Source organism: Drosophila tropicalis, unplaced genomic scaffold (genome assembly GCF_018151085.1).
Source record: "Drosophila tropicalis isolate 14030-0801.00 unplaced genomic scaffold, ASM1815108v1 contig_527, whole genome shotgun sequence".
Taxonomy (NCBI): domain Eukaryota; kingdom Metazoa; phylum Arthropoda; class Insecta; order Diptera; family Drosophilidae; genus Drosophila; species Drosophila tropicalis.
The window spans coordinates 3,339,136-3,366,473 of NW_027172999.1; the positions used below are offsets into that span (position 1 = coordinate 3,339,136).

Consider the following 27,338-nt stretch of genomic DNA (forward strand, 5'->3'; position numbering starts at 1 on the left):
AAAGGGGTTGAAGGGGTTTTTCCTTTTTATTTACATTGTGATTTATAAATTAGTTTTTGAGAAATCAATTGTATTAAATAATGTCGGTCTGCTGCAAATATAATTGCAATAATCCCAGCAAGACCAGTGAAGACTATATTTACTGTTCGCTATGTGACAATGTAATGCACTTTAAATGTGCTGGTTACGCAGTCAAGGTGTGGGGCTGTGATTTGTGTCTTGGCTTGTAGCTAGAGATGCAAGGTTTTATGAAACGGACTGGGGATGCATTTAAAACCCTGTCAGCTGGCGTTCATAAGCTCCAATTAGAGCTTTTGGCGATTAAGGTTTAATTCAGAAGTTCTAAACTTTTGAATCTCCGACGCGAAAGAGGGCCAGGTTTCAGGGCGCGTCCTTCAGTCCGTCGGCACATTCGTCTCTACCAGTTCCGGCTTACGACATTGACCCTATTTCACCAAATGTACAGCAGCTGATATCGTTTAGGAGTCCGGCTTTGACAGGTGTGGAGTCTCTTCCCATTTCCCCTGGAGACAGTATCCCACCTACTAACACGATATCGGTTGTAGTTTCCGAACCGTCCGGGCAAACATCCGTTTCCAGGAATATTGCCAATAAAGTAGTTACAAGAGGAGCTATTAAAGTGCTGGCTGCTTCAGCTGCTGCTGCGTCTGCTGTTGCAGCTACTGCTGTACCTGGCACATTTAGTTCCCTTGTTGTAGTTGAATCCTTAACTATCAGAACGAACAGGGACTAAAGTCTAAAGTCTATAGACTATACATATGTGCTCGAGACTTCTTGCCTTAATTGAAACTAGAGACATGATCGGACTAACCGTAATGGTGGACCGCCACCACCGTTTTGACTGTTAATTCAGCATTTTCGTCCGAAATTGTCAGGTCTTCAAATCGGGAGATTAAATTTGTGTTAATTTCTTTAAATTCTTTTTCTGCCTATATATCCTGTTCGTATATTCCACCACAGTCCGACTTGGCAGTATACATTCACAATGTGGAATAGAGGTGGAGAACTATCGATAGTGGGCACCATCGATAGTGGACGATAGTAAATTTTAAACCATCGATAGTGGTCGATAGTGCCATCGATAGTATAACGCAAAAAAAACAAATTTATTTTCAACATATATATGAAAATTGAGCTTTAATTTAGCCAATAGTTACGATTGAGAAATAGCAGAATGTTTACATATTTTTCTTTGAGTCGGGTTCGCCTCTCCGAAACAATTTGGCCCGCCTTGCTGAAGACCCTTTCAGACTCTACGGATGTAGCGGGAACGCAGAGGTACTTTCCGAAAAAGTTTTTGATGGAGGGAAAATCAGTTTTATTAATCTGGAAAAAAATTAGTATATTTAATTATATAGAACTTATAATATGTTTTTAGGCATGCCTTTATCCATAGCAAAGGGTCCGTATCTTGGGTGGCAATTGCTCTCTCCAGATATTGATTTTTCGTTATAATAGCATCCACTCGTGAATTTGCAGCTTTGTTTGTCGGACGCTCATCCAAAAAATCAAACAACGAGTTCTCGGAACTTGTATCCGGGGCGACATTCAAATTAGTTAATGATTCTTTGACGGGGAAATTTGCCAACTCATTTTCTAAAAATGTTGATGCGTGTTCAGCGTTCGAACTGTATTGAAAACCATTTTTTTTTAATCGTGGATCCAAAAGCGTAGCCATCCTGCAGATTGTCCTCTGCTCATAAATGGATAGGCGCTTCTTAATTGATTCCATTAATATTTTTTGCATAGCTTTTCCTTGCAAGGTTTGAATCAGAAGTAAAGCATTGCCAATTTTTCGGGAAAGTCCATATGCCGTGGGTATAATAAGCGAAATGGTTACGTACTTTCCTCCTGAAATTTTTTCGCTTGCTTGCTGAAAGAAAGCTAATAATATTTCTATATCTTTAAGAACAAGTATTTCTTCAGCAGTAAATGGCTGCGGTGCACTTCTTGTTGACAATAATACATTGGAAATACTTTAATACTTTTCCATCTGGTGGGTGTCTCTTGCAGCAAGGTATACACTGAACCTTTTTGAGCTACTTTAAATTTTTCGTTAGCTATCGTGCTTTGCTTGAAAAACCGGACAATTGATTTGCACTTCGTAAATAAATTTTGAAGCTCTCCGTCATTAACTTTCAATGCATCTTGCACAACCAGATTTACAGTATGCGCAAAGCAAGGCAGATTGCGTATCTGTAAGATCTCACATGCTTTGACCATGGAGCTGGCATTGTCCGTCACAATGCAAACAATTTTGTTGAGGATCTTCCAATCGACGAATATTTCTTTCAATGTGTCTGCAATGTTTTGCGAACAGTGGTTTGTTGGGCTTAATAGTTTTCTTGTTGCCAAGGATGCTGTTTTTAATTCGTAATTACATATATACGAAATGACCGGTCACGGTCAAAAAACTATCATTGGCACATGACGTCCACAAGTCGCATGTTATCGCTATATCCGACACATTTTCAAGAATCTCTGATAACTTTTGTTTTTTCAATAGACGTAGTCGTAAAACGCTCAGTACGAACAAGTGGCCCATATGACACCAGGTTCGGGCCTGTTACGAATGACCTTAAGTAAAGTTAATGTTACAACCTCTACCCACTCCGACCTAAGGGCATAGGCGTATTTCATATATAAACATAAATTAAACTAAAGAAATAGAAAATATTAAATGTAATGTGATAATAGGTTACATATAAAAAGAAAACAGGATAGGTTAAAATAAAGATGATTACAACTAATTACGAGCGAGGAAGGACAAGATCGCAGTTTTATACCCGGAAGCGATGTTTCGGAACCGATAACGTGCCAACGTTACAGACGTACAACGTCTGTTGTAGTCACTACATAGTATACGAAAAGGTTCATGCAGAGAAAAGTTAGTTGTACAAGTGGGAAGTATAAGCGGTGTGAAATTGCGGGTCCTTCTAGATGGAACAGAAATGTTAATTTGGCTCAACAGCTCAGAAGAGTCAATCTCACCATTCAAAAGTTTGTAAAGAAAAGTTACACCAAGCATTGTTCTACGATTAGTTAAAGAAGGAAGGTTAATTAACTGAAGTCGACTAGAATAAGATTAAAGTTGTACAGTTGGATCCCAGCGCAAATCACGAAAGGCAAAGAGTATAAACTGTTTTTGTACAGATTCTAATTTGTTTTGATAAAACTCATATTGAGGAGACCAAACAATAGATCCATATTCTAATATGGGGCGGACTAAAGAAGTAAAAACTATTTTGGTAGTATATGGATCCTTGAATTCCTTCGACCAGCGCTTTATAAAGCCAAGAACACTTTTAGCCCTACTAACAGTAGTCGATATATGCTGATTAATACTAAGTTTGTGGTCGATTAAGATCTCTAAATCTTTTGCAACCAAGGAAGTATTATTATTTTTTTCTAACGGGAAATTATTTAAAAAGTAACTCGTTAATTGGGGAGAACCTCGATAAAAAGACATAACTTTGCACTTAGAACAGTTTAGAGATAACAAGTTAGTCCTACACCATCCCTGAAAAGCATTCAGGTCAGCTTGCAAGGTATGAGAGAGAGTCTACAATGCGATTAGCGATTTTTACATCATCGGCATACATAAGAACTCTGGAATTTAAAAGAACGGTGGGGAGATCATTAATAAAAATGGTAAATAACAATGGGCCAAGGTGACTGCCCTGTGGGACTCCTGATTCAACACAAATGATTTTAGAAAGAGAGGACCTAAAAAGAACCCTCTGCCTCCTATTGCTTAGATATTGTGAAATCCAAGCAAGCAGAGCATCCGGAAAGCTAACTAAATTCAGCTTATGTAATAGTAAGGCATGGTTTACCGAATCGAAAGCCTTACTGAAATCCGTATATATAACATCAGTTTGCTTTTGTTTCTTAAAACCTTGGATTACAAAAGATGTAAACTGTAAGAGGTTAGTTGTGGTAGACCTATTCTTGACAAACCCATGCTGGTATGGCGAAAAAATAGATTTACATAAATGCTGTATTTGAGACGTCATAATTTTTTTCAAACAGTTTAGGTATCGCTGACAATTTAGAAATTCCTCTGTAATTAGTGACGTCGGATTTATTGCCACATTTGTGAAGAGGTAAAATAACGAATCCTTCCATATAGTTGGAAACTCGGACAGTGTAACGGACAACTCAAAAAGCTTAAGTAAAGGCGAGCACAATGACTCCGCACAGAACCTAGAGTTGTACTTAGTAGATATGTACGTAGTCGAGAAGAAGTTCGCAAATAAATTAGAAATAGATTGATCAGAAGAGGCCGAATCATTATTAAAAACTGCAAACGATGGAAGGGAGATAGAATTTCGCTTTGAGTTCACGAAACTATAGAACTCTTTAGGATTTTCGGAGAATTGCAACTTGCAACGCTGTAAGTAATTATTAAAGCATTTAGAATTAGAAACAATAAAATTCGATTTAGCAACCAAGTAACGAGACAGATCCGATGATAGACCCGTGACTTTATATTTTTTGTAATACCTAGACTTAAGATTCTTCAGTTTTGACAGCCCCCGCGTAAACCATGGTAATTTTTGCGTCACCACAGGAGACACTAAGGGTACACAGTCGTTAAAGATCGAGTCAACAGTGGTATAAAATAAAGAAATGGCGGAATTCATATCCGTACAAGTGTATAAATTAGTCCAATCGGTATTAAGAAAGGCATTGTTTAGTGCGACAAAGTCAGTCTTCCGAAAACATTGGGTGCGAACCATAGGATCACACTCGGAGATGGACTCGCGGCTGGGAAACTCAATAGATAACTCTAAAGTTGGATGATAACTATCCTCTGGTAACACCATTGGACTAGTTCTAGATACTTCACAAAAGCTAGGATCAGAAGTAAAAATCAGATCCAGAAATCTGCCAGACGTATTAGAAATCGAATTCAGCTGGGCCAACGAAAGCTCAAGCAGACCATTAATAAAATCATGACACCCAGAGGGCAGCAACGTTTTGCTACCATTAACTGTTGACCAAGTCATAGTGGGCAGGTTAAAGTCCCCAAGGTCAATTAATAAGTCTCTGTCAGAAAGTAGATCAAGTATAAATTTAATAGAATCTAAGTGTAGTAAATATGTTGGCCATTCCGATTGGGGCGGAATGTAAGAACAGGTAAAAAAAATGGAAAAACGAGTAAAAGATACCTTAACGCATATAAATTCGATAGTACTTGAGTACATGATAGGGCGGAATCTACAGCAATAAGAACTCCACCACCCCTGGTGAAGAAATTCTTGTTTGGCCCCGTGTCTTCTTTTTTCTGGATGTAAATTCCTTCACAATTAAGCTTTTCGGCCAGAAGCTAGAACTGCAGATACAGTCAAAGAACTCAATTGGAACACTGATTTTAAAAGATGAATATGAAAATTTAAACTTTTCTATTGATATATTGGAGACATTCAGTTTAGCCCGAATGTGGGCCTGACATCATCCGATGTAGCATCAGGGAGAAGTCTCGAAACAATAATGTGTTTTTTAGGTGGCACTCCCACCAATGGTTTCGGCATTGCAGGTATTGCATCAGCTACCGCATTAATTGTAGCATCAGTTGCAACAAGTGGCACTCCGGCACTGACATCACTAGAATCCCTATCGGCAAAATCCTTCGGTGTAGATTCTTGCCCAGACAAAACGGACACTACAGACATCGTCTGCGGAATTAGAGTTGGCATTGGTTGAGAGGGGGTCGGAACCGATATCGATGTGGAGACCGGCAAACACAAGGACATATCAGAAGTCTGTTCTCCTGCCTTCTTATGCTTTCGAGACTCAGTCAGTAGCGTTAAACTACTAAACTGTGACTCGACAGCTTTAAACTCTTGCGAGAGTTTAAGAAAACTGGAGGACAGACTCATCAGGTTATCCTTTCTTTGCCGCATGAAAAGTTCCATTTCATCTTCCACGATACGGCATGACTCACATCCCCATTTGATACGCTTTTTTTTGATCTAAATGATCCTTTACCCTGCATGTAAAGCCGGCGCACTTAACATTACTGTAGTTTTACACAACCAACAGTAAATAAAACTATTCAGGGGTGGGGCGGGCTGCAAACAATTTTTAACCGAACCGACAGGCATTATGAGGTTATAAGATGAATTAGTAACCAAACAAATAAAAATGAGATATGTATTGGTATTAAAATATATAACTCACTCTGAGGTCCAGAAATACATAATAAGAAAGCGAAATATTGAGGGTGCACAAGGGTTAAAAGATAAAGAGAGCACTATAGAGTCTAAATTACAGACACACAACAGACTGCAGTATGAGCGCAAATAACGGCGACGAGTGAAACGAAAACGAGAGAAAAAAAAAAATTAAGGAGCGCGAGCGCGGGAGCTAGAAATCACAAAAACAAAAACACTGCAAGAACTCACAGAAATTGCAAGACAACAAAGAAAGAAAGAAACAAAGAAAATAAGTTGGGAAAGAGAGAAAGAAAAGAAAAAAAACCAACAAAGGTTTTAACAGAATTTAGGTTGTTAAAAATTATTAACACAAACACACAAAAACGCAAACGAGTGATAGGGTGCAAGTTAGATTTAATATTATAATTATAATTTTCGATCGCGATGCCGATAAAACAAAATAAAAAAATTATAAAATCAGTTAAAACGCGGGAGTTTAAAAAAAACACGTCCGTCTTCCACGAGAGCGTTGATGTATGTACTTGCCTGAAGTGTTCTTGAAGAAGTTCAACATAAGCACATCTCGCAAGTGTGTTTTACTTGGCAATCTGTATCTAGTATCCAAAATATTACTGTACTTTACAAAGCCTTCGTTTTCTACAATATTGTACGGCTGCACGTCTTTGGCAATCATCTCTGTTAAAGCTTTGTCAATGTCGACCGTTCGTTTAGAATTTGTATCGTACATGACAGCTCTTTTAAAGTACGACGCTACAGAATTCATGCTCGAACTGCTACTGCTTGCAGTGTTGCTCCTCTCATCCCGTACAACTGGTGTGCTCGAATCTGGCTTTTTTACCTCCAATCCAGAATGAAACCTCTTCAAGTGATCGTGTAGGTTTGTCGTGTTGCCGAAAGTCTTATATTCTTTTCCGCAGTGCAAACATTTTGCAAACTTCTTGTCCTCGGATCTCTTATAATACTTCCAGACATTGGAAATTTTATTTTTTTTTATACCCTTGCAGAGGGTATTATAAAATTGGTCAGATGTTTGTAACTCACAGAAGGAGACGTTTCCGACCCCATAAAGTATATATATTCTTGATCAGCATGAGAAGCTAAGTCGATATAGCCATGTCCGTCTGTCCGTCGGTGCGTACGCGTTTTACTCAGCCATCTTAAGAGCTATCGGGATGAAATTTTTTTTGGGAGCTTTTTTTTACCCGGGTGAGATAAAGTATGAAAATCTTTGGGATCGGACTACTATATCATATAACTCTGGAACAAAAATTTTTGCAAAAATTGGAGTATCCCCATGAAATTTACCAATATAATAGAATTTGATATAAAATCTCAGATCCCAAAATTTGACCCTGATCGGATAAATAGAACACAAGTTACAGTCTATATAAATCGGTTCAATCGCTGCCGGCAGCTCTGCTTGCTGCCTACTACGTCATCATCAAATCAACAGAGCACATGCATACACACACAGACGCAACGCTACATAAACTGTATGTGTATGCGTGCGTTGCTTTGCTTAGGGAATGAGGGAAGAAGAAGAACAAATTGTACATAGTATGAAGAGTAAAATTGTTTTGTTTGTATATTAATGAATTGAGTTGCAGAAAACAAATTTTGAACATGTGAAATTATTATTGTCAAGGACTGCAAGGGTATATAAACTTCGGCATAGCCGAATTTAACTTCTTTGATATTTTTATTTTTAATACCAGTTTTTTCACAACTCTTGTCAGTGCTGGAACAGTCGCAGTCCGCCTTGTCCCGTCTGTCATCGCTTGAACCCCGCGGCCCGCGGGACCGCGAGCCAGTGCTGCCAGATGATAAATTTTTAAATACATGGCCAACCGCCAAAATCCATGTATTTTTACATGTATTTTTTTTTTTACTAAGATAATTTTTTTAAATCAAAAACTATGCTTTTCTTATATGTATTGATTGAAATATAGCATTTATTTAAGATTTATGAATATTTGTCGACGATAGTTGTTAATTTTTACTTCATTTTATAAATATTAGAAGTAAAATATTTTATATGCTCTTTCGATGGCTTAGAGCTCAGCTTTAAGCCTTCTTTAGTGAAAAGTAAGCCCGTTAACGATTCGGTACAAAGCGCGTTTCGTTTGTTATTTTTTATATTATTTATGTCCGAAAACAGCCTCTCAACGTTTGCACTACTGTGAGGTAGTGTTAATTAATTTTGTGCAAATTCAGCCAATAATGGGAACACTTGTGAATTATCGCCATTTTTTATCTTTAATATATGGTGCCAAAATTCAATTACTGAAATATCGTCTTCCTTGTTAAAGGGCAGTTTTGTGTTTCTTAAAAACCTCCATTCCCGGTCCAGTTTGGTGATTCTGCTTGAGGAAAGCCCTATATAAAAAAAAAAAAAATAATAATTAAAAAAATAAAAGAAAACTTTTAACATTATACCTTTTGTTCATCTTCGAATGGAAATCGTCTTTTTATTTGGTTTAATCCTTCAATATAAAAAGATAAACTTGATTTTCTGAAGTTAGTTATATCGTCAGGATCTATATTTTCGCCTTTCGTTTTGATCAATGCAGTAGCGTTGCCTCCCAAATAAATATTTTCTAGCGCCAATTGAACCTTTCCATCTTCATAGTCCATTTTTAGTATGATTTCCTCGTCCATATTATGTATAAATTCCGGTTTTATAAAACATTCTAAAATTGTTATATATGTTGAATAGACTTTTTCATAAAGTAAGTGAAGCTTGGGACTTTCTGACTGCATTTCCAAGTTCAAGTCACTAAAAATAGGCAGTACAAAACTTAGGAATTCTAGATATAATTCTGTTGTTGGTTGAAGACTCATATCCAGAAGCGATTCAGCTGAGCGTATCTTGTCATTTAAAACGGCGCATTGAAAAAATAGTTTTAAAGCAGGTAACTGCTCCAAAAGTCTTTGTACAACTTGTGGTAAGGACAGCCACCGTGTTTGTGCAGGATGCAACAGCTTATGCGGTTTGACATTCACGAAACATTGGAATTCTTTATAATCTGCTATGCGTTTTGGGCTATTTTGAATATATGTATAAACATGCCGAGCAAAGTCTTCTACACTGCGGGGTAATTCTTTACACGCATATGAAGCGCATAGGTGAAACGAATGGCATATACACTTCATAAGAAACATATTTGGCACGTCTTGTTTAAGCAATTTGCTCAACGAATGGTGCTGTCCAAACATAGAATTAGTTCCATCTGCAGCGAATCCAATCATGTTTTCCTTGTAAGGTATGTTCCTTTCCTCGAAATATTTTTTGGTAATATTATGTAAAGTAGTGGCAGTGGTATCAGTCACACTGATCAAACCAAAAAAACTATCTTGGACCTTAAAATTAACTGCAGTTCTTGCAATCATAGCGAAATGTTTTGTTGTTGATCTGTCGGTGCTTTCATCCACAATAAGTGAAAATTAATTTTTTTGTAGCCGCGCTACAACTTGGTCTTCGGAAACTTTTCCAGTAATATGCGTTATTATAGCATGAGCTTTGGTCCGTCCAAACGTCAATCCAGGAGCAATTTTGGAATCGCTGGCAACAGTTTGAATTAGATGTTTTAAATCATCGGCTAAAGTAAAGAGAAGATTATTTTTGGCCAAAAATAAAGCCATTTGTATTTCTCCGCCTTTAACTTTATCTTGAAAAATTTTGTTTGCCGTTTCTGGCAACATTGATGTTAATGTTGGTTGATGTATACCTGCAAATCCAATGAAACTTATCACAACCTGAATAAATGTTAAGAAGTTAACACGCAACCTACATTCAGTTAAGTTAATTTAGAGAGGTTAGGGGACATCACATAAGTACCTACATATGTACATGTAAACATTGAAAAAACAGTTATGACATCAAACACAATAAACAACAAAAATGCACGCAATACATACTTTTGATATTGTTCTTATGTTTAGAACAAAGTAAGTGGTTGTCCAAAACCCTCTTACCGATACCGCACTTTAAATCAACATTGCAAACCTTACAATGGAAGAAGAAGCACCATTTCCCGCTTTTTTGTAACCAAGCGGCATATTTGTCAATTTTTTCCCACGAAAGCGAATATTTTGCTTCGTATAACTTTCTTTTTTTGTTAAAAGGTGCGTTTCGCTTTTCCTCTTCGCTGTCACTGCTTGAAGAGACTTCCACGATAATTTTATTAAAAATTTACGCGAAAATCGTCACCAATATAAATGATGCCTGACTTTGGAAATTCAAATACTGATAAGTATCAGTGTTAATTTATCGAAAATCTCAAGCACAGCTGGTGAAGGCGTTACCATATTTTATGCTTATTGTATTTTTTTTTTAATAAATAAATGTTTTCGAAATTCCAAATTAAAAATATAAAATTTGTAATATTTTGCAATTTCTATACAAAAATACATGAATTTTGAGGACGTTTACAAGTTTTACAAGATAAAGGCCTGAAATACATGTATTCATGTAAAAATACATGCATCTGGCAGCACTGCCGGGACCAGAAGTAAAACAAATTTATCAGCGATGTGAGACGCCCACTATCGATGGCACCATCGATAGTGGATGGGCCACTATCGAAAGTATCTGCTACTATCGATTGTGGTTCGATAGTGCCCAACCATCGATTGTGCTGATAGTGCCATCGATAGTTCTCCACCTCTAATGTGGAAGCCATTCAACTTGTTTCGTCATTTCTTACTGACAAAGACTTTTTCATTGTTTTGGGAGATTTTAATATACCTGAGATTGCCTGGCTGGTTTTTTATTACTGTTGCTCTCCTCGTCACATTGTTTCATAGATGGTCTGCGTGAGTTGTCCCTAACTCAAATAAATCATGTCCGGAATAGTCGCGACAGATCACTAGATGTGGTATTTGTGTTGGATTCTTCCAACTGCGATGTTTCCAGGACTGATCCCTTAGTTATCCCTAAAGACAACTTTCATCCAACTCTGGATGTAACCTTCGACCTTCCTTTTGGGGTAATGTCTCAATATAATAACTCGATGCCTCCAACCCGATGTTTTCGCAAGACAAACTTCACTAAACTTAAAAAACTTTTGTTAATAAATAATTGCACGGTTATGGACTCTGCCATTTCTGCCTTCTATACCACTCTTGAGTCGTTCTTCGATGTTTGTGCCCCGCGTGTGACCCAAGAATGGTCTGATTGGTCATACCTGTATACTTGCACGTATATAGACTCTGCCATTTCTGTCTTCTATAAAACTCTTGAGTCGATCTTGTATGTTTGTGTCCCGCGTGTGACCCAAGGATCGTCTGATAGACCTTCTTGGTTCTCACGTGAGTTATGTAACTTGAAGAACGTAAAATCAAGATGCTATAAAAGATTTTAAAAATCCGATAAAGCATCGGATTTTTCCCTTTATGTAGATGCTCGATCAAATTTTATGGTGCTGCATTCACAATGCTAAGCTAGGATTATCTTTAGCGATGTAAACTTAGGTTTCCTCGTGATCCTAAGCAATTTTATAACTTTGTCAATGTAAAACGTAAAAAATCAGTGCACTCGTCTTACTTTTATTTCGAAAACAATAAAGCTGACTGATCAGGCCATTGCCGATAATTTATTCGTCTTCGATTGATCAAGCGAGTTCTCCTTATCATTATCACTTGAAATCGTTTGATGAAAGTTCGGTTCTTAGCGTTATCAGTTCCGTCAAACCAGTATATGCACCTGTCCCTGATGGAATACCCGGCTGCGTGTTGAGGTTTTGTGCAGAGGCTCTTTGTAAGCCAATACTTAAGTTGTTTACAGTGCCCGTCTCATTTTCCGCTTTCCCATCTATTTGGAAGGAATTCCAAATTGTCTGCCATTTGAGAAAATAACAACATAAGTCTAAAAAACGTGTCTCTTTTAATCACACTTATTTATATGAGTTGAACGCACTTGGCATATTACCTTTTGCTAGGTTTGATTCTTCAATATCTTTCTAAGCGAACACAAAAGGTCATCTTTAAGTCTTCAGACCATCCAAGTGCCCTCTGTAGTATTTCAGGGTAGTCCATTACTATTCACTCTTTTTATACCCTTGCAAAAGGGGTATATTCATTCTGGTCAGCAGTAAGCAACGCATAGAAAGAAGCGTTTCCGACTAAATAAAGTATATATATTCTTGATCAGCACGACGAGACGAGTTCAACGAGGATCAACGTAAACTCCTAGACCGTAAGAGCTACAGAGCTGAAGTTGCATGTAGGCAATATGTAGCTCCCATGCAAACCCCAAAGTCACGAACAGTGACTTTGCTCAATAACTTCGTTATTTTCCGTGCTATTGTCGTGAAACAATATTATACAGTTTATTACGCCTATAAACTACTGTGCCAAATTTGATCAAGATCGGGTGACTATATCATATAGCTCCCATAGGAACGATCGGTCGAAAACAGTGACGTTTGTGAATAACTTCGTTACTTTTAACACGATTGTTTTCAAATTAAACATTTGTTAGTTTAATATATCTGTTAATGACTGTGGCGAATTTAATCAAGATCGGGCGACTATATCATATAGCTCCCATAGGAACGATCGGTCGAAAACAGTGACTATGATCAATATCTTTGTTGTTTCCTATGATTGTAGGCCATTCTTTCGCAAACATAAGCCTTTTTAAATAAAACGTTCTTTCACATTGATAACTAATAGGTACGGAAATAGTTACCAAAAAAGTTGCAAGGGTATACAAACTTTGACGCGGTCGAAGTTAGCCCCGGCCCTCTGGTTTTTTTTAACGTGTTATTCTTGATAGCCTACTTGAGAGCCTACTTATTTATTTAATAACATCAGTCAGTTTCTCGTCGTAGATGTTTTCGTAAAACAAATTTCAATCGTCTTAACAACCTTATATCCCCTTTTGATTGGTCATTTTTATTTGAGTGCTGTGTTATAGATTGTGCAGTGAATTTTTTCTATGTAGTCTGCTCTTAATTCTCTAATCGATAAATGCGTTCCTTATGTGAATGTCTCTACCGGTCTGGCTCACACGTAGTCTATCTAATCTCCGTAACATTAAATCGAGATATTTCAAGGTTCAAAAAAACTGGTTCGCAATTAGACTATGCAAATTAATGTGTAGTGAAATTTCAATATCTTAAATACTCAATGCTACAATGAGTAGCATCATCTATCAAAACCCCAAAAGGTTTTTCTTATCTACTACCTTCCACCTGCAGACTTAATTGCCATACAGCTAACAATGATTCAGATATTGCAGATCTGTTTGTAGCTTGACTTGTAGCTTTTCTGATGTTTGGAAGGAGTCTTTTATTATTCCGCTTTTTAAAAAGGGCAACAAATCGGATATTTCTAACTACCGTGGCATTGCCAAACTTTCCTGTTTGAGAAAATTATTACGTCTTAAGGCTTTTGATATGGTCATTTAATGCTTCTTACGAAACTTAACATTATGAGCTTTTCTGAACTATTGATTTGGTTAAAATCGTATCTTATTGGCAGAACCCAAAAGGTGCCTTTTCGTTTCTCATTGTTACATTCAAATTACCTCAGGTGTCCCTCAAGGCAGTCATCTAATTTTTGCGAATAACGTCAAAATTTGTTATTCATATAATGATCCTTCTTTCCAACAGTATGTACTTGCAATCAGGTTTTATACACTTCGTTATTTCGCCCTACTCTAGAATATTGATCGCCAGTGTGGAACCCTCAATGTGATGTTTACCAGAGTAGTATTGAAACCATTCAGAAGCAATTCCTTAAGTTCGCGTTACGCGGTCCTACCTTCTTATTCTGACAGACTTCTTATTAATCTTCCTTCGCTTTACAACCGTAGGCTCGTAATTTTCATTCTCTTTCTCCATAAACTAGTCAACATTGAAGTCAATTCTACTAATTTACTAGATACTCTATATTTTTGTGTCCCCTCACGTCGGACCAGAAACTTTTTTTCCTATTCACCTTAGCAGATGACTGATTAACTACTCTCTTCACGAACCTTTTCGTGTTCTTTGCCAATCTTTTCATAACCTTTCTCAACTTATCTCTCCTCATCTTTCTGTCTGTCTCTTCGTACTATACTTTTTAATAATTTAAAACGAAACTGCTGATTATATTTCGGACTTTGCAGTGCTTGCAACTCAATTCTGACCACATTGGCTGTGAATCGGGGCATAGCTGGCACCTTGTGCAAATAAAACACCTCCACCGGGTCGGGGATGGCTAAGCTTACTTTCTTCAATTAATTATTAACTGTTTTTTAGATTAAGCTTTTTCATCGACTGCTGAGTTAGTTGACGTAAAATAAATAAATGAATAAATAATAGTTTTTAGTCCCTAAGAGAGATTGTGTATTGCCAATATGTTGAAAAAACCAGGGGGCTGGGGCTAACTTCGACCTCGTCAATGTTTGTATACCCTTGCAACTTTTTTGGTAACTCTTTCCTTACCTATTAGCCATCAATGTGGAAGAACGTTTTATCTTAAAAGTGTTATGCTTGCGAAAGAATGCCCTACAATCATAGGAAACAACGAAGATATTGATCATAGTCACTGTTTTCCACCGATCGTTCCTATGGGAGCTATATGATATAGTCACCCGATCTTGATCAAATTTGGCACAGTAGTTTATAGGCGTAATAAACTCTCTAATATTAAGATTCACGACAATAGCACAGAAAATGGCGTTTGTATGGGAGCTATATGAGATATACAACCCCTGCAGTATATACAAGCCTACGTGCAAAATTTCAGCTCTGTAGCTCTTACGGTCTAGGAGGACTTTGCGTTGATCCAGACGGACCGACGGACGGACGGACATGGCTATTTCTCGTCTCGTCTCGTCGCGCTGCTCAAGAATATATATACTTTGTATGGTCGGAGATGCTTCGTTCTATGCGTTGCACACTTCTGACCAAAATTAATATACCCTTTTTGCAAGAGTATAAAAAATTTCCGAGCCACCAGAAAATCGGTTGTTTTGCGTAGTTTTAAAATGTTTGTTTATTCTCGTTTGTTTGTAATAAAAGTAAAAAATATATAAAGAAATGTATATAGTCATACCATTATAAAACATTTCTTGTTAAAAAAACAACTGACCTGATAACATCTTTTTTCAGCCAGTCTGTAGTATCTGATTGTGGCAATTATTTAATTATGGCTATTGTAAAGGACTGCCGTGATAACATTGTATACTACGCTGATCTAAAACCAGGCGTAGGGATAACATCAAAACTAACTGCCAAAAAAATTGTTGATAAATTTGAATCCGATTACAACGTAAGTATCTGTATCTAAGTATAAAAGGCATAGCTAGCAAATAACAGTTGACCGTTATTTTTTTTTTCGTTACGGTCTGCTCACGAACAAAACCGAAAAAACCGAACACAATCGATGATCGCACAGGGAGAGTCATTAAAAGATCGATTGACTGAAAAACTCAATGCAATCTGTCTTTTCCTAGTTTCGATAGATTTTATTAAGGAAGTAAAAACTCAAGCTTCATGGCCAATTGGAAATTTTTTGTTACTCATTCCTTATGTATAGCCCTCAAAGCGTAAAAACATTTTATCTAGTCTAATGCACGGCCTACAATCTTAGCATGCCCAATAACGAAGTTGTCGATCAAAGTCACTGTTTTCGACCGATCATTCCTATGGGAGCTATATGTTATAGTTACCCGATCCTGATTAATTTGGCAAATTCGTTTATAGGTAAACGAAAATAAAAAAAATATTAAAAAAAAAACACTGTTCGTGTTTGCCGTTTGTATGGGAGCTATATAATATAGCCTGCATGCAAATTTTAACTCTGTAGATCTTACGGTCTAGGAGGAGTTTGAGTTAATCCAGACGGACGGACGGACGAACAGACGGACATGGCTATATGAACTCGTCTCGTCCTGCTGAACAAACGAAGAAAGTTTTTTGTTACTCTTTCCCTAGTTATAGCCGTCAAAGTGGAAAAACGTTTTATCTAAAGAGTCTTATGTTTGTGGCAAAACAACCTACAATCTTAACATAGAAAATAACTGTGTAAGTTATTGATCAAAGTCACTGTTCACGCCACCGGATGACCAGCAGAGGAGGACCTTTTCCCAAAACGGAATACGGTCACACTGAGGAGAGTGACGAGGAGTTCTTCTGTAAATCGCCATGGTTTATCTATCACGAGATTTTGCTCTGAATACCCGCACCTTGCTTTCACTTGCCATTAGAATCCCGTTTAGTTTTAATCGAACTTTTTCGTGTCTGAGATTGTTCTGCAAATAAAAATGATAGTTTTAAACGAAGTTCCCGCGCGTTTTTAATTATCTACCAGCTCTCCAGACCAGAAGAAATTGGCACCCGCCAACTATTTGTATTATTAAGTTATTTATATCCCATTTCATACTAATACAAGTGTGAGGTTTCCCGCTCTTCTATAGCGACCTACACACTGTTGTATACCTGTATGTAAGTTAATATATTCCACCTTTCCCTCTGACGGCAGTTGTGACGTCACCGGTGTAGCGGCGGGTTGAGTTGTATATCAAATGTTTATGGTGGAGGACTTGACTTCGTCCTCTTGCTGAACGGTTGGCCTTGTGGCTCAACGGTGTATTAATAAGGCAAATATTTAACGGCAGTGTGCCGGAGTAAATGTTAATTGATTAATATCTTTATTAGTCAATCGGGCTTGTGGTCAGCAAAGCCGACTCAGCATATTCCCGACAAGAACTCAACGCTTGCGACATAACTAAAACGGCTGACCGTTGCTTCGGCCAATATTGTTTTGGTTACGTTGCATTTGTATCTCGCGGGTTGCTCGAATTCATTGCGAGAGCTGTTCGTTGACTTGGCTGTTAACTAGTCCCCCCTTAAGTTTGTTGCCGTCCTCGGTGACACTTAGTTCATTTACCACAGCCTGCAGTTTGAGGGAGTATCTTCTCCGGTACCAGTACTGGTAGATTATGCCAATGCAGCCAATGGTGAGGCTGAGGGTTACACCGACTATGAACCAAACTCGCGGGACCCCTCCGGAAACCACGTCGTCTCTTAGTTGTCGAATTACGTGCAAATTATGCTCATTCATTCTTTGTAGCAATGGTAGGCTAAGAACTTGGTCGTGTCCTGTAATATTCAGCAATGGTGATGCCGCGATGCCTGGATTTTTCTTCACAACACCGTTGTAGTTAATGTATGTGGTATCGTTTATGGTCGCGACGCGTTCGAATGTGACGAGATGTGTACCTCCAACTGTCATCAGTGGGCCGTCATCTATTCTTATTCCTGCTGATATCTCATTGACGATGATTATGCCTTCGTCGACTATGGTAATCGGTTCCAGGTGGCTTGGCTGTGTGTGGCATGATGCTAAACCTCCAGAGTGTAATCTGCTGGCGCAAGTGTCATGAGCCGACTTCTTGCAGAACGTCGCATAGTTGGTTGTAGCGCACTCTGTTACTGCTAGAACTCCATCGTTGCATTCAGCTACTACGTTATCATGTATTTGCAGAATAGTGTTATTGTGGGCAACAGGAAATATCATAACCTTCTTACAAATAGTCTTAACATTAGGATAATTAATTATTATGTGGATTACGCTATCTGATTGAAATATTTTTATTTTTGACACTGCCATTAAACTTAATATTGGGACTTCTGTGAGCTGTTTGGTAAAATGGATTTCAAATCTTCGTGGTCGAGAATTGCTGGGTTTATGATATTAGATTTGGCAAGCGTTATAGTGAGCATAAGGTTTTGGATTTCGGTTGATAACATTCTATTAGGCGCAAGTAAGGTTTCATACAAATGAGGAGAGTCTACAATCTCGCCTTTCTTTTCTTTAATTATTTTATTTACTGTATCAGTTAATAGGTTAATTTGTTTTTGCGCTTCAGTGATTACTATTACTTGTCTGCTGTTTGATTCTATGAGCTCGGCTTCGGTAATCTTAATCCTTTTTAAGTCTGATGCATCGGGTGTGCCTGCGACGACTTTTAACGCTGTTCCTAAGAAGTCTAAACCTTTGGCCATTCTATGGTGTACCGTTAGGCTAGAAAAAATACTCTGGATATGATCGATATCTACATCTAACAATTTTCGCATATGTGACTGAGGGAAAAGTTCTGACAATTTTATTGTATTATCTATCATGCTCGCGAAGTTGGATAAATTTGTAGAGTGTCTTACGTAATTATGTTGTTCCCATACGAAAACGTTGCCGTCCAACACAGGAATATAGCTTGCGTGCGAGAAATCGGTGAGAAGTGCGCGAATTGTGGCCAAGAGTATTAGGGTTACTCCGACGAACCTGAATGAAACGATTATACTCAATTGTAGTAGCTATCTGTAATAATCTTATGTGGTATGACCTATGTTTACCTCACATTGTGCTTATGGACCACCCTCCCCTTAACAAATACAGACGTTCCCAGGTCTGCTTGTATGGCGCCCTCCGTGCACAAGGGGGATAGTTTGTTACCTAGTCTTCTGTTATTTTTGAGGTAAACTTTCGCACCTACATCAAACACCCTGTTTTGTCTGTTTGGGTTGCATCTGGCTAATTGGTCTTGTTGGGCTTTTATTAAACGATTTTTGATTTCTTGCTTAGCTTCGTCTGGTATAGAGTGGATTACATCGAGTGGCTTTTGTCCTGTTACTGAGTGTATAGTTTTATTATATTCTATTGTTGCTCTCATGATAGCTTGAACTGTATCGCTAATTTTTTTGTCCAATTTTAAACACCTGGCAATTTCTGTTAATGTGCTGTGGAAGCGCTCCACTTGCCCATTGGAACAGCTATATAGTGGGGGGGCGTCCACCACGTCAATGATAAACTAATTCTTCAACAATGAAGCGATCGTTTCGGAGTTAAACGATGGTTCATTATCGCAATAAATAGTTTTTGTGTCCGGAAAGGTATTAATTATCAGTAAAATGGGGTTGACAATATCGGTTATTGATCGAGAAGCTAAAGGCTGGACAACGGTGAATTTGGAAAATTTATCAATACAAGTTAGGAAAAGCTTCTGATCGGTAGAAAATATGTCAATGTGTAACATTTCTCCAGCAAATGAGGGAATCGGCGTCTCCCCGAGTTCTTGTTTTTTGGGGTGCCTGTTGTACTTGGCAATAGCGCAGACCTTACAATTCAGCACAACCTCGTTGGCCAGTTTAGTCATTTTTGGGAAGTTGTAGTCTCGAAGTATTTGTTTTACATTTTCTTGTGCCGCTCCATGCGCACGATTATGTTCGGTGTTGACTATTTCTACCTGTTCGTCTTTGTTATTGATATCCGACACCATCCTTTTGCAATGCCAGAACTTGGTTGTCGGGAACAGTGCAACTAGCTCATGTTGGAAAGCAGCTAGAGTTGGGAGGTCGCAATAAAACGCGTTTACGACGTCGGGGTTTAGAGCAAGTTTTAAAGTTTTTATAAGATCGGTCTTATCTATAAATTGAATTAAGTGACGGGTCTTTTTGCCAAACAAAATAAATTTTCTATGCAGTGAATAACGTGATTCCTCCAAAGTTATTTGATTTCTGTAGCAATTCAATGTGTTATCGGCAGTTTCTATAGTGTATGTAAGGGATATCTCACATATCTCTCATATCTGCGCTCCGTCTTGGAGAGCGTTAAGCTCTTGCCTAGATTAGGCATCTGCGACAAAATTTTCCTTCCCTGGCTTGTAGTGCAACTGGGCGTTATATTGTTCGATAAACGCCTTCCACCTCTTGATTTTCGCATTCGTGTTTTTCTCAGACACTGCGAATGTAAGCGGTTGATGATCTGTAAATATATGCAACTCTTTCGTACCCTACAGATAGTTCTGTAGTTTGCCGCGAACCCACACAATCGCTAACAACTCTCTTTCGTTGGTAGCATAATGAGTTTCGCACATTTTTAGTGTTCGGGAGATCATGGTGATTGGTCTCCCACTTTGAGACAACACTGCTCCAATGCCAATCGCAGACGCGTCCGTAGTCAAGTCATAAGGTTTTTTTGAAGTCAGGGTACATAAGCATAACGTCTTCCGATGCTAGTATGTTTCTCAAACGGTTAAAAGCGTCGCGCTGAGATTCGTCGAGCTCGGCTGCTACTTTTCTAGACATGTGTTTGCTTACAGTGCCATTTTCGCCTTTTAGTATATTGGTCAAAGGTCTTGCTGTGGATGCAAAATCTTTGATAAAGACCTTATAGTAGCTGGCTAGGCCTAGAAAAGATCTCAGAGAATACAAATTTTTTGGCTCAGGGTACTCTTGGATCGCTTTGACCTTTTCTGGGTATGTCTTTGCTCCCTCGCTAGTAACAATAAAGCCTAAGTACTCGACACTTTCTTTGAAAAACCTTGTCTTTTCCTTAGAGACTCTCATGTTAGCATCACAAAGTTGCTGTCAATATGGCGGACGTGATCCGCGACATTTTCAGAGAAGATGATTACGTCATCAACATAGACGTAACATATCTTGCCAATTTGCTCTCGCAAGACATTGTCGATTGCTCTTTGAAAAATGCTACCCGCATTTTTTAAACCAAAAGGCAGTCGACAGAACTCGTATTTTCCGCCATTTACTGAGAAGAACGTCTTTTCGCGATCGCCCTTCGCCAGGTAAATCTGGTGGTACCCGGATTTAAGATCGAATGTTGTGAAAAACTTAGCTTTTCCGAGATTAGCTAAAATTAGTTGGATACTTGGCATCGGATAACGGTCGGCGATGGTTTTCTCATTTAACTTCCTAAAGTCAATGACAAGCCGCTTATTACCTCTGGTTTCTATCCCCTTCTTATCAACAACCCAACCCGGGCTGTTATACGCAGATCTTGATGGCCTTATGATGCCATCTTTTAACAGCTGTGCAACTTCGCTGTTTACAAAATCCGACATGCCTACTGGGTACGGATAGAGCTTTGAATATACCTCCTTATTGTCTACAGTTCGGATTCTAGCAACGACTGAAGTATTATAAGGCAGCGCCTCGTTAGGGGTCGCGAATGCACTAATTCTTTTTAGTATCATTTTCTTAAATTCGGCTCTTACAGAATCTGGGACTATGATATCATCGACACGTGTAAAGTTCACATTATCGCACGGATGGTGTTTGAGTACCTCCGAAGTATTACCGTAGTTTATGGTGTTTTCCCTTAGGTCCATAGTTACCCCCGCCTGCGTGAGCAGATCGAAGCCTATTATGGCGTCAAAGGTGTCAAGGGTATCTAATAAGAAAAACGTGGCAACTTTTCCAAAAATTACCATTGGAGTTCACAGTAAATGGGGCTCCTTTACGGGTTTAACGTAATTTTTTGCCGCCCCAGTGTCGACAAGAATCTTTAATGTTCTGCAAGGGTATTCTCGGCTATCTCTTCGTACTTATTATCGTCTTGGCTAGGTGCTTTTTGGGTAACATTGTTAACTTTTTGGCGCCTATTGCCCGATGTACGCTCCGAATTATTATACCTCTTTTGAGCCCCGTCTTGTGTAGAATGGCCCGGCTAGCTCAGTCGGTAGAGCATGAGACTCTTAATCTCAGGGTCGTGGGTTCGTGCCCCACGTTGGGCGCCAGTTAATATATTCCACCTTTCCCTCTGACGGCAGTTGTGACGTCACCGGTTTAGCGGCGGGTTGAGTTGTATATCAAATGTTTTTGGTGGAGGACTTGACTTCGTCCTCTTGCTTAACGGTTGGCCTTGTGGCTCAACGGTGTATTAATAAGGCAAATATTTAACGGCAGTGTGCCGGAGTAAATGTTAATTGATTACTATCTTTATTAGTCAATCGGGCTTGTGGTCAGCAAAGCCGACTCAGCATATTCCCGACAAGAACTCAACGCTTGCGACATAACTAAAACGGCTGTCCGTTGCTTCGGCCAATATTATTTTGGTTACGTTGCATTTGTATCTCGCGGGTTGCTCGAATTCATTGCGAGGGCCGTTCGTTGACTTGGCTGTTAACTTGTACATACCTGACCTCTCCGAAAGGTTACATGGTATTTCCCGATCCTTTTTGTGTTTATGAAGTGCATTTTTTTCCATTCTTCGAAATTCTGATTGTCCAAAAATCCAATTGCATAGCATTACATATGTATGTATATACACATGAACGCATACATGTAAACCACTCACCTTTACTTAAAGTGTAAAGCACACTCTACGAGCTGAGCATTAGTCCATCGGCTTAAATTATTTATGCAAAATAATTTGTACATCCACACATTCACATGTAATAATTTTTGCCGCGGCAAGCACACTCATATGTACGTATCTACGTACGTACAAACATACATATGTACAAATACAATTTAATTTCACCCACACAAAATTGGTTGCAGCCACTTCGATTGGCTTTCCGCAATTTAATAATTTGAAACCTACATAATTAAAGCATTTAATTCAAATTTTTTTTAAACAATCGACTTTTTATGCACAAAATTTTTTTTCGCCGAAATGAATTTTTCATTTTTAGCATAAAACGTTCCCCCATGCACAATAAAAAATTATATAAACAAGGAAATACACAAAACTAATGAAATTTGTTTACTTTTATGGTTTTTTCCAAAAAAAGATCTTTAAGAGAAACAGCCACGACTTAAAAACTATTCAATATTTTTCCACGAAATTATGCGCAAATATTGTTAATAAAGTGTACTATCAAAAATAAAAACATTCGGCTAATGAAATAATTGCTACATATTTAAAAAAAATTCCAACTCAGTCACGACTTTCCATTTCTTTCATCGTGATTTTCGTATTGTGCCTAAAAAAAATATTTCAGCCAGTATTTGATTTGCAAAATAAAAATAATTTTATTTGTACAATATTTTGTCTTCTCTTGCTGCTTTATTATTTTTGCCTACTGATCTCAATTTTTCCATACTTTTTAAATACATTTATTAATTTCAGCCTATTTCCACATTGTATAAATTTGAATATCCATGTGATTATACATATATCCTTATAATTATTCACACAATTGCGAGGAAAATTATAAATCCTTATAATTTCATATATGCTATCTATGCTTATTTATTGTGTTCACTAAAAAGAGGAGACACTTCCTTCTCACTCCTCTATCCTTAAATTATACAGTCCACTTACAGCTTCGTTTCGATCTCCTCTCTTGAGAGCTCTAATTCCACGAAGTTATTTGTTCCCATTCGATTCGTAATAGCTCAGAGAACACTCTACAATGTCTCTTTCCGATTTTGTTGCCGTGTGCGAGGCCTTAACGGCGTTCGAAGCTCGCGAAGCCCAGGCATTAGCTGACGATGTGCCACTCGTCTCCATTAAAATACGCTTAGACCAGCTTAAGTCACTTTGGGCAAAAGTCGAGGCAGGCCTTGACGGCTCAAAAGAACGAAAATAGTCCGGGGCAGAAAGCTACAATCAAAGCTAAACATGAATATTATGTTTAGTAATATGTGCGAGACGGGACTTTGTTTGGAGAGCGAATCGAGTAGTTGGCCGCGAAAATGGCTCCCCCACCTGTCACGTTTTACGTCGATTCCACCCATCAAAGCCACACAGTCCCTCCGTGCGAAGTCGAAATCTTCAACGGAGACAGCCTTGCTTGGCCTACATTCCGTGACTTCTTTACCGCGATTTTTATTCATAATCCTTTACCATTTAAGTTGCAAAACACGCGGTGAAGCCAGAGCCATTGTTTCTAGGTCACCATTGACCAGTCCACGTGGGATAACCTCAATACGCGGTACGAAAATAATCGATTATTGATTATGATCCAAGCCAAGCAGCTTCTACAGATCCCAGCTGTATCCCAAGAGGTTGAGAGAACTGCAGACGTCAATTCAAGGTTGCTTAACCGGTCTTGAGCGTTCCGGGGCTCGTACAGACAATTGGGATATCCTACTCATAGCAATCTGTACAAGCAAAATGCCCAAATCCACCCATCTGTTGTGGAAACAGTCCGTTCCAAAAATGACAGCCGTCTCATCCTAGGACGACCTGAATCGATTCCTAACTGATCGCCGCCGTGTACTAGAGGCTACAGATGTCCTTCAACAAAGCTCTAGCGGTCAGACCTTTCCATCCGTAAGCCGAAAACCTACGGCAAGAGCTCAGGCCTTTCCCGCTCAAGTGCAAGAGAGCTCAGCACCTGATGCTTGTATAGTTCCGAATCCTGCGTCCTCGGATTCTTCCAGCAGCTCTCATGTAAACGTGGGAAGTTACTTTGCCTCCACTCGCAATACAGGTCTCCTGGGTACTGCGAGTGTAACCATGCATCATCGTAGCAAGCAGTTTCAAATACGCGCTTTGATTGATATGGGATCTGAAGCGTCTTTATTTCCCAAAGAATGTTTGAATTGATTAATCCTCCAAACTACAAAGTATCAACTAGCATTCGCGGCATTGGGCAATGCGGTGCTGGTAGCGGGGACAAAGTGTGCCGCTAACAGATTTCTCCCTCTGATGAACCGCTGCAACTGTTCCAAGCAGTAGCCGTTGTGCAGCCCAGTGTAGCGAATAAGGTTAAGCAGGATTCGCTTGACCTTCCGCTCGCTGATCGGCAATTTCACCAAAGTGCTCCTGTGGATTTGGTCCTTGTAGTCGAGCTCCTTCCCATTATCCTTGGGGAACGAATTATCAAGAATGTTGGGGATTGAGACGATGTTCGGATGGGTTCTCTGTGGATCCGTTACTGGAAAATCCAGAAGCTCTCGGTCCACCTTCTACAGCAGTCCGAAGATGTCTCCAAGGACAGTAGCACCAACCGATTTCAAGTGTCTTGTCGATCCAGAACGCTTCCATTCCCCATCCTTCGACATGTCCAGCGAGGCAATTGCAACTTGTTGCAAGTGGGGCGGTATGTTCACACCACCGGGTGAACAGCAGAGAGTGAGGGGTAGGATTTTTTCCCAAAACGGAATGCGGTCATACTGAGGAGAGTGCCGAGGAGTTCTGTAAATCGCCATGGTTAATCTATCACGAGATTTTGCTCCGAATTCCCGCACCTTTTTATACCCTTGCAGAGGGTATTATAAAATTGAAAAAGTATATATAAAGTACAGGAAAAGACTTATTTATTTTCTTACAAAAAGTGAAATATGACAACATTGTTTTTACTTTCATTACAGTATATACCTCCTTATTGTCTACAGTTCGGATTCTAGCAACGACTGAAGTATTATAAGGCAGCGCCTCGTTAGGGGTCGCGAATGCACTAATTCTTTTTAGTATCATTTTCTTAAATTCGGCTCTTACAGAATCTGGGACTATGATATCATCGACACGTGTAAAGTTCACATTATCGCACGGATGGTGTTTGAGTACCTCCGAAGTATTACCGTAGTTTATGGTGTTTTCCCTTAGGTCCATAGTTACCCCCGCCTGCGTGAGCAGATCGAAGCCTATTATGGCGTCAAAGGTGTCAAGGGTATCTAATAAGAAAAACGTGGCAACTTTTCCAAAAATTACCATTGGAGTTCACAGTAAATGGGGCTCCTTTACGGGTTTAACGTAATTTTTTGCCGCCCCAGTGTCGACAAGAATCTTTAATGTTCTGCAAGCCAACCGACGCTCGACGAACGGCAGTTGGGAACATCCCCTAAAACATTCAACAAATCGTTGCTTTCAGATCCGTCACTCTCGTCATCTATTTCTGTAAGGGTATTCTCGGCTATCTCTTCGTACTTATTATCGTCTTGGCTAGGTGCTTTTTGGGTAACATTGTTAACTTTTTGGCGCCTATTGCCCGATGTACGCTCCGAATTATTATACCTCTTTTGAGCCCCGTCTTGTGTAGAATGGCCCGGCTAGCTCAGTCGGTAGAGCATGAGACTCTTAATCTCAGGGTCGTGGGTTCGTGCCCCACGTTGGGCGCCAGTTAATATATTCCACCTTTCCCTCTGACGGCAGTTGTGACGTCACCGGTTTAGCGGCGGGTTGAGTTGTATATCAAATGTTTTTGGTGGAGGACTTGACTTCGTCCTCTTGCTTAACGGTTGGCCTTGTGGCTCAACGGTGTATTAATAAGGCAAATATTTAACGGCAGTGTGCCGGAGTAAATGTTAATTGATTAATATCTTTATTAGTCAATCGGGCTTGTGGTCAGCAAAGCCGACTCAGCATATTCCCGACAAGAACTCAACGCTTGCGACATAACTAAAACGGCTGACCGTTGCTTCGGCCAATATTATTTTGGTTACGTTGCATTTGTATCTCGCGGGTTGCTCGAATTCATTGCGAGGGCCGTTCGTTGACTTGGCTGTTAACTTGTACATACCTGACCTCTCCGAAAGGTTACATGGTATTTCCCGATCCTTTTTGTGTTTATGAAGTGCATTTTTTTCCATTCTTCGAAATTCTGATTGTCCAAAAATCCAATTGCATAGCATTACATACATATGTATGTATATACACATGAACGCATACATGTAAACCACTCACCTTTACTTAAAGTGTAAAGCACACTCTACGAGCTGAGCATTAGTCCATCGGCTTAAATTATTTATGCAAAATAATTTGTACATCCATACATTCACATGTAATAATTTTTGCCGCGGCAAGCACACTCATATGTACGTATCTACGTACGTACAAACATACATATGTACAAATACAATTTAATTTCACCCACACAAAATTGGTTGCAGCCACTTCGATTGGCTTTCCGCAATTTAATAATTTGAAACCTACATAATTAAAGCATTTAATTCAAATTTTTTTTAAACAATCGACTTTTTATGCACAAAAATTTTTTTTCGCCGAAATGAATTTTTCATTTTTAGCATAAAACGTTCCCCCCATGCACAATAAAAAATTATATAAACAAGGAAATACACAAAACTAATGAAATTTGTTTACTTTTATGGTTTTTTCCAAAAAAAGATCTTTAAGAGAAACAGCCACGACTTAAAAACTATTCAATATTTTTCCACGAAATTATGCGCAAATATTGTTAATAAAGTGTACTATCAAAAATAAAAACATTCGGCTAATGAAATAATTGCTACATATTTAAAAAAAATTCCAACTCAGTCACGACTTTCCATTTCTTTCATCGTGATTTTCGTATTGTGCCTAAAAAAAATATTTCAGCCAGTATTTGATTTGCAAAATAAAAATAATTTTATTTGTACAATATTTTGTCTTCTCTTGCTGCTTTATTATTTTTGCCTACTGATCTCAATTTTTCCATACTTTTTAAATACATTT

At 38.7% G+C, this 27,338-nt stretch overlaps 1 protein-coding gene and 2 non-coding genes across 3 annotated transcripts in view; all 3 read left to right on the plus strand.

The window, feature by feature from the left end:
- The window catches only part of LOC137574942 (prolyl endopeptidase-like), a 144,637-nt gene that overhangs the window by 67,215 nt on the left and 50,084 nt on the right, over positions 1-27,338 (plus strand). The window contains 1 exon segment of the mRNA XM_068287372.1: positions 15,305-15,464. Coding sequence (XP_068143473.1) covers positions 15,305-15,464 — 160 coding nt within the window.
- TRNAK-CUU (transfer RNA lysine (anticodon CUU)) lies at positions 21,654-21,726 on the plus strand. Its single transcript has one exon. It is a non-coding gene; the product is annotated as a tRNA-Lys (tRNA).
- TRNAK-CUU (transfer RNA lysine (anticodon CUU)) lies at positions 25,931-26,003 on the plus strand. Its single transcript has one exon. It is a non-coding gene; the product is annotated as a tRNA-Lys (tRNA).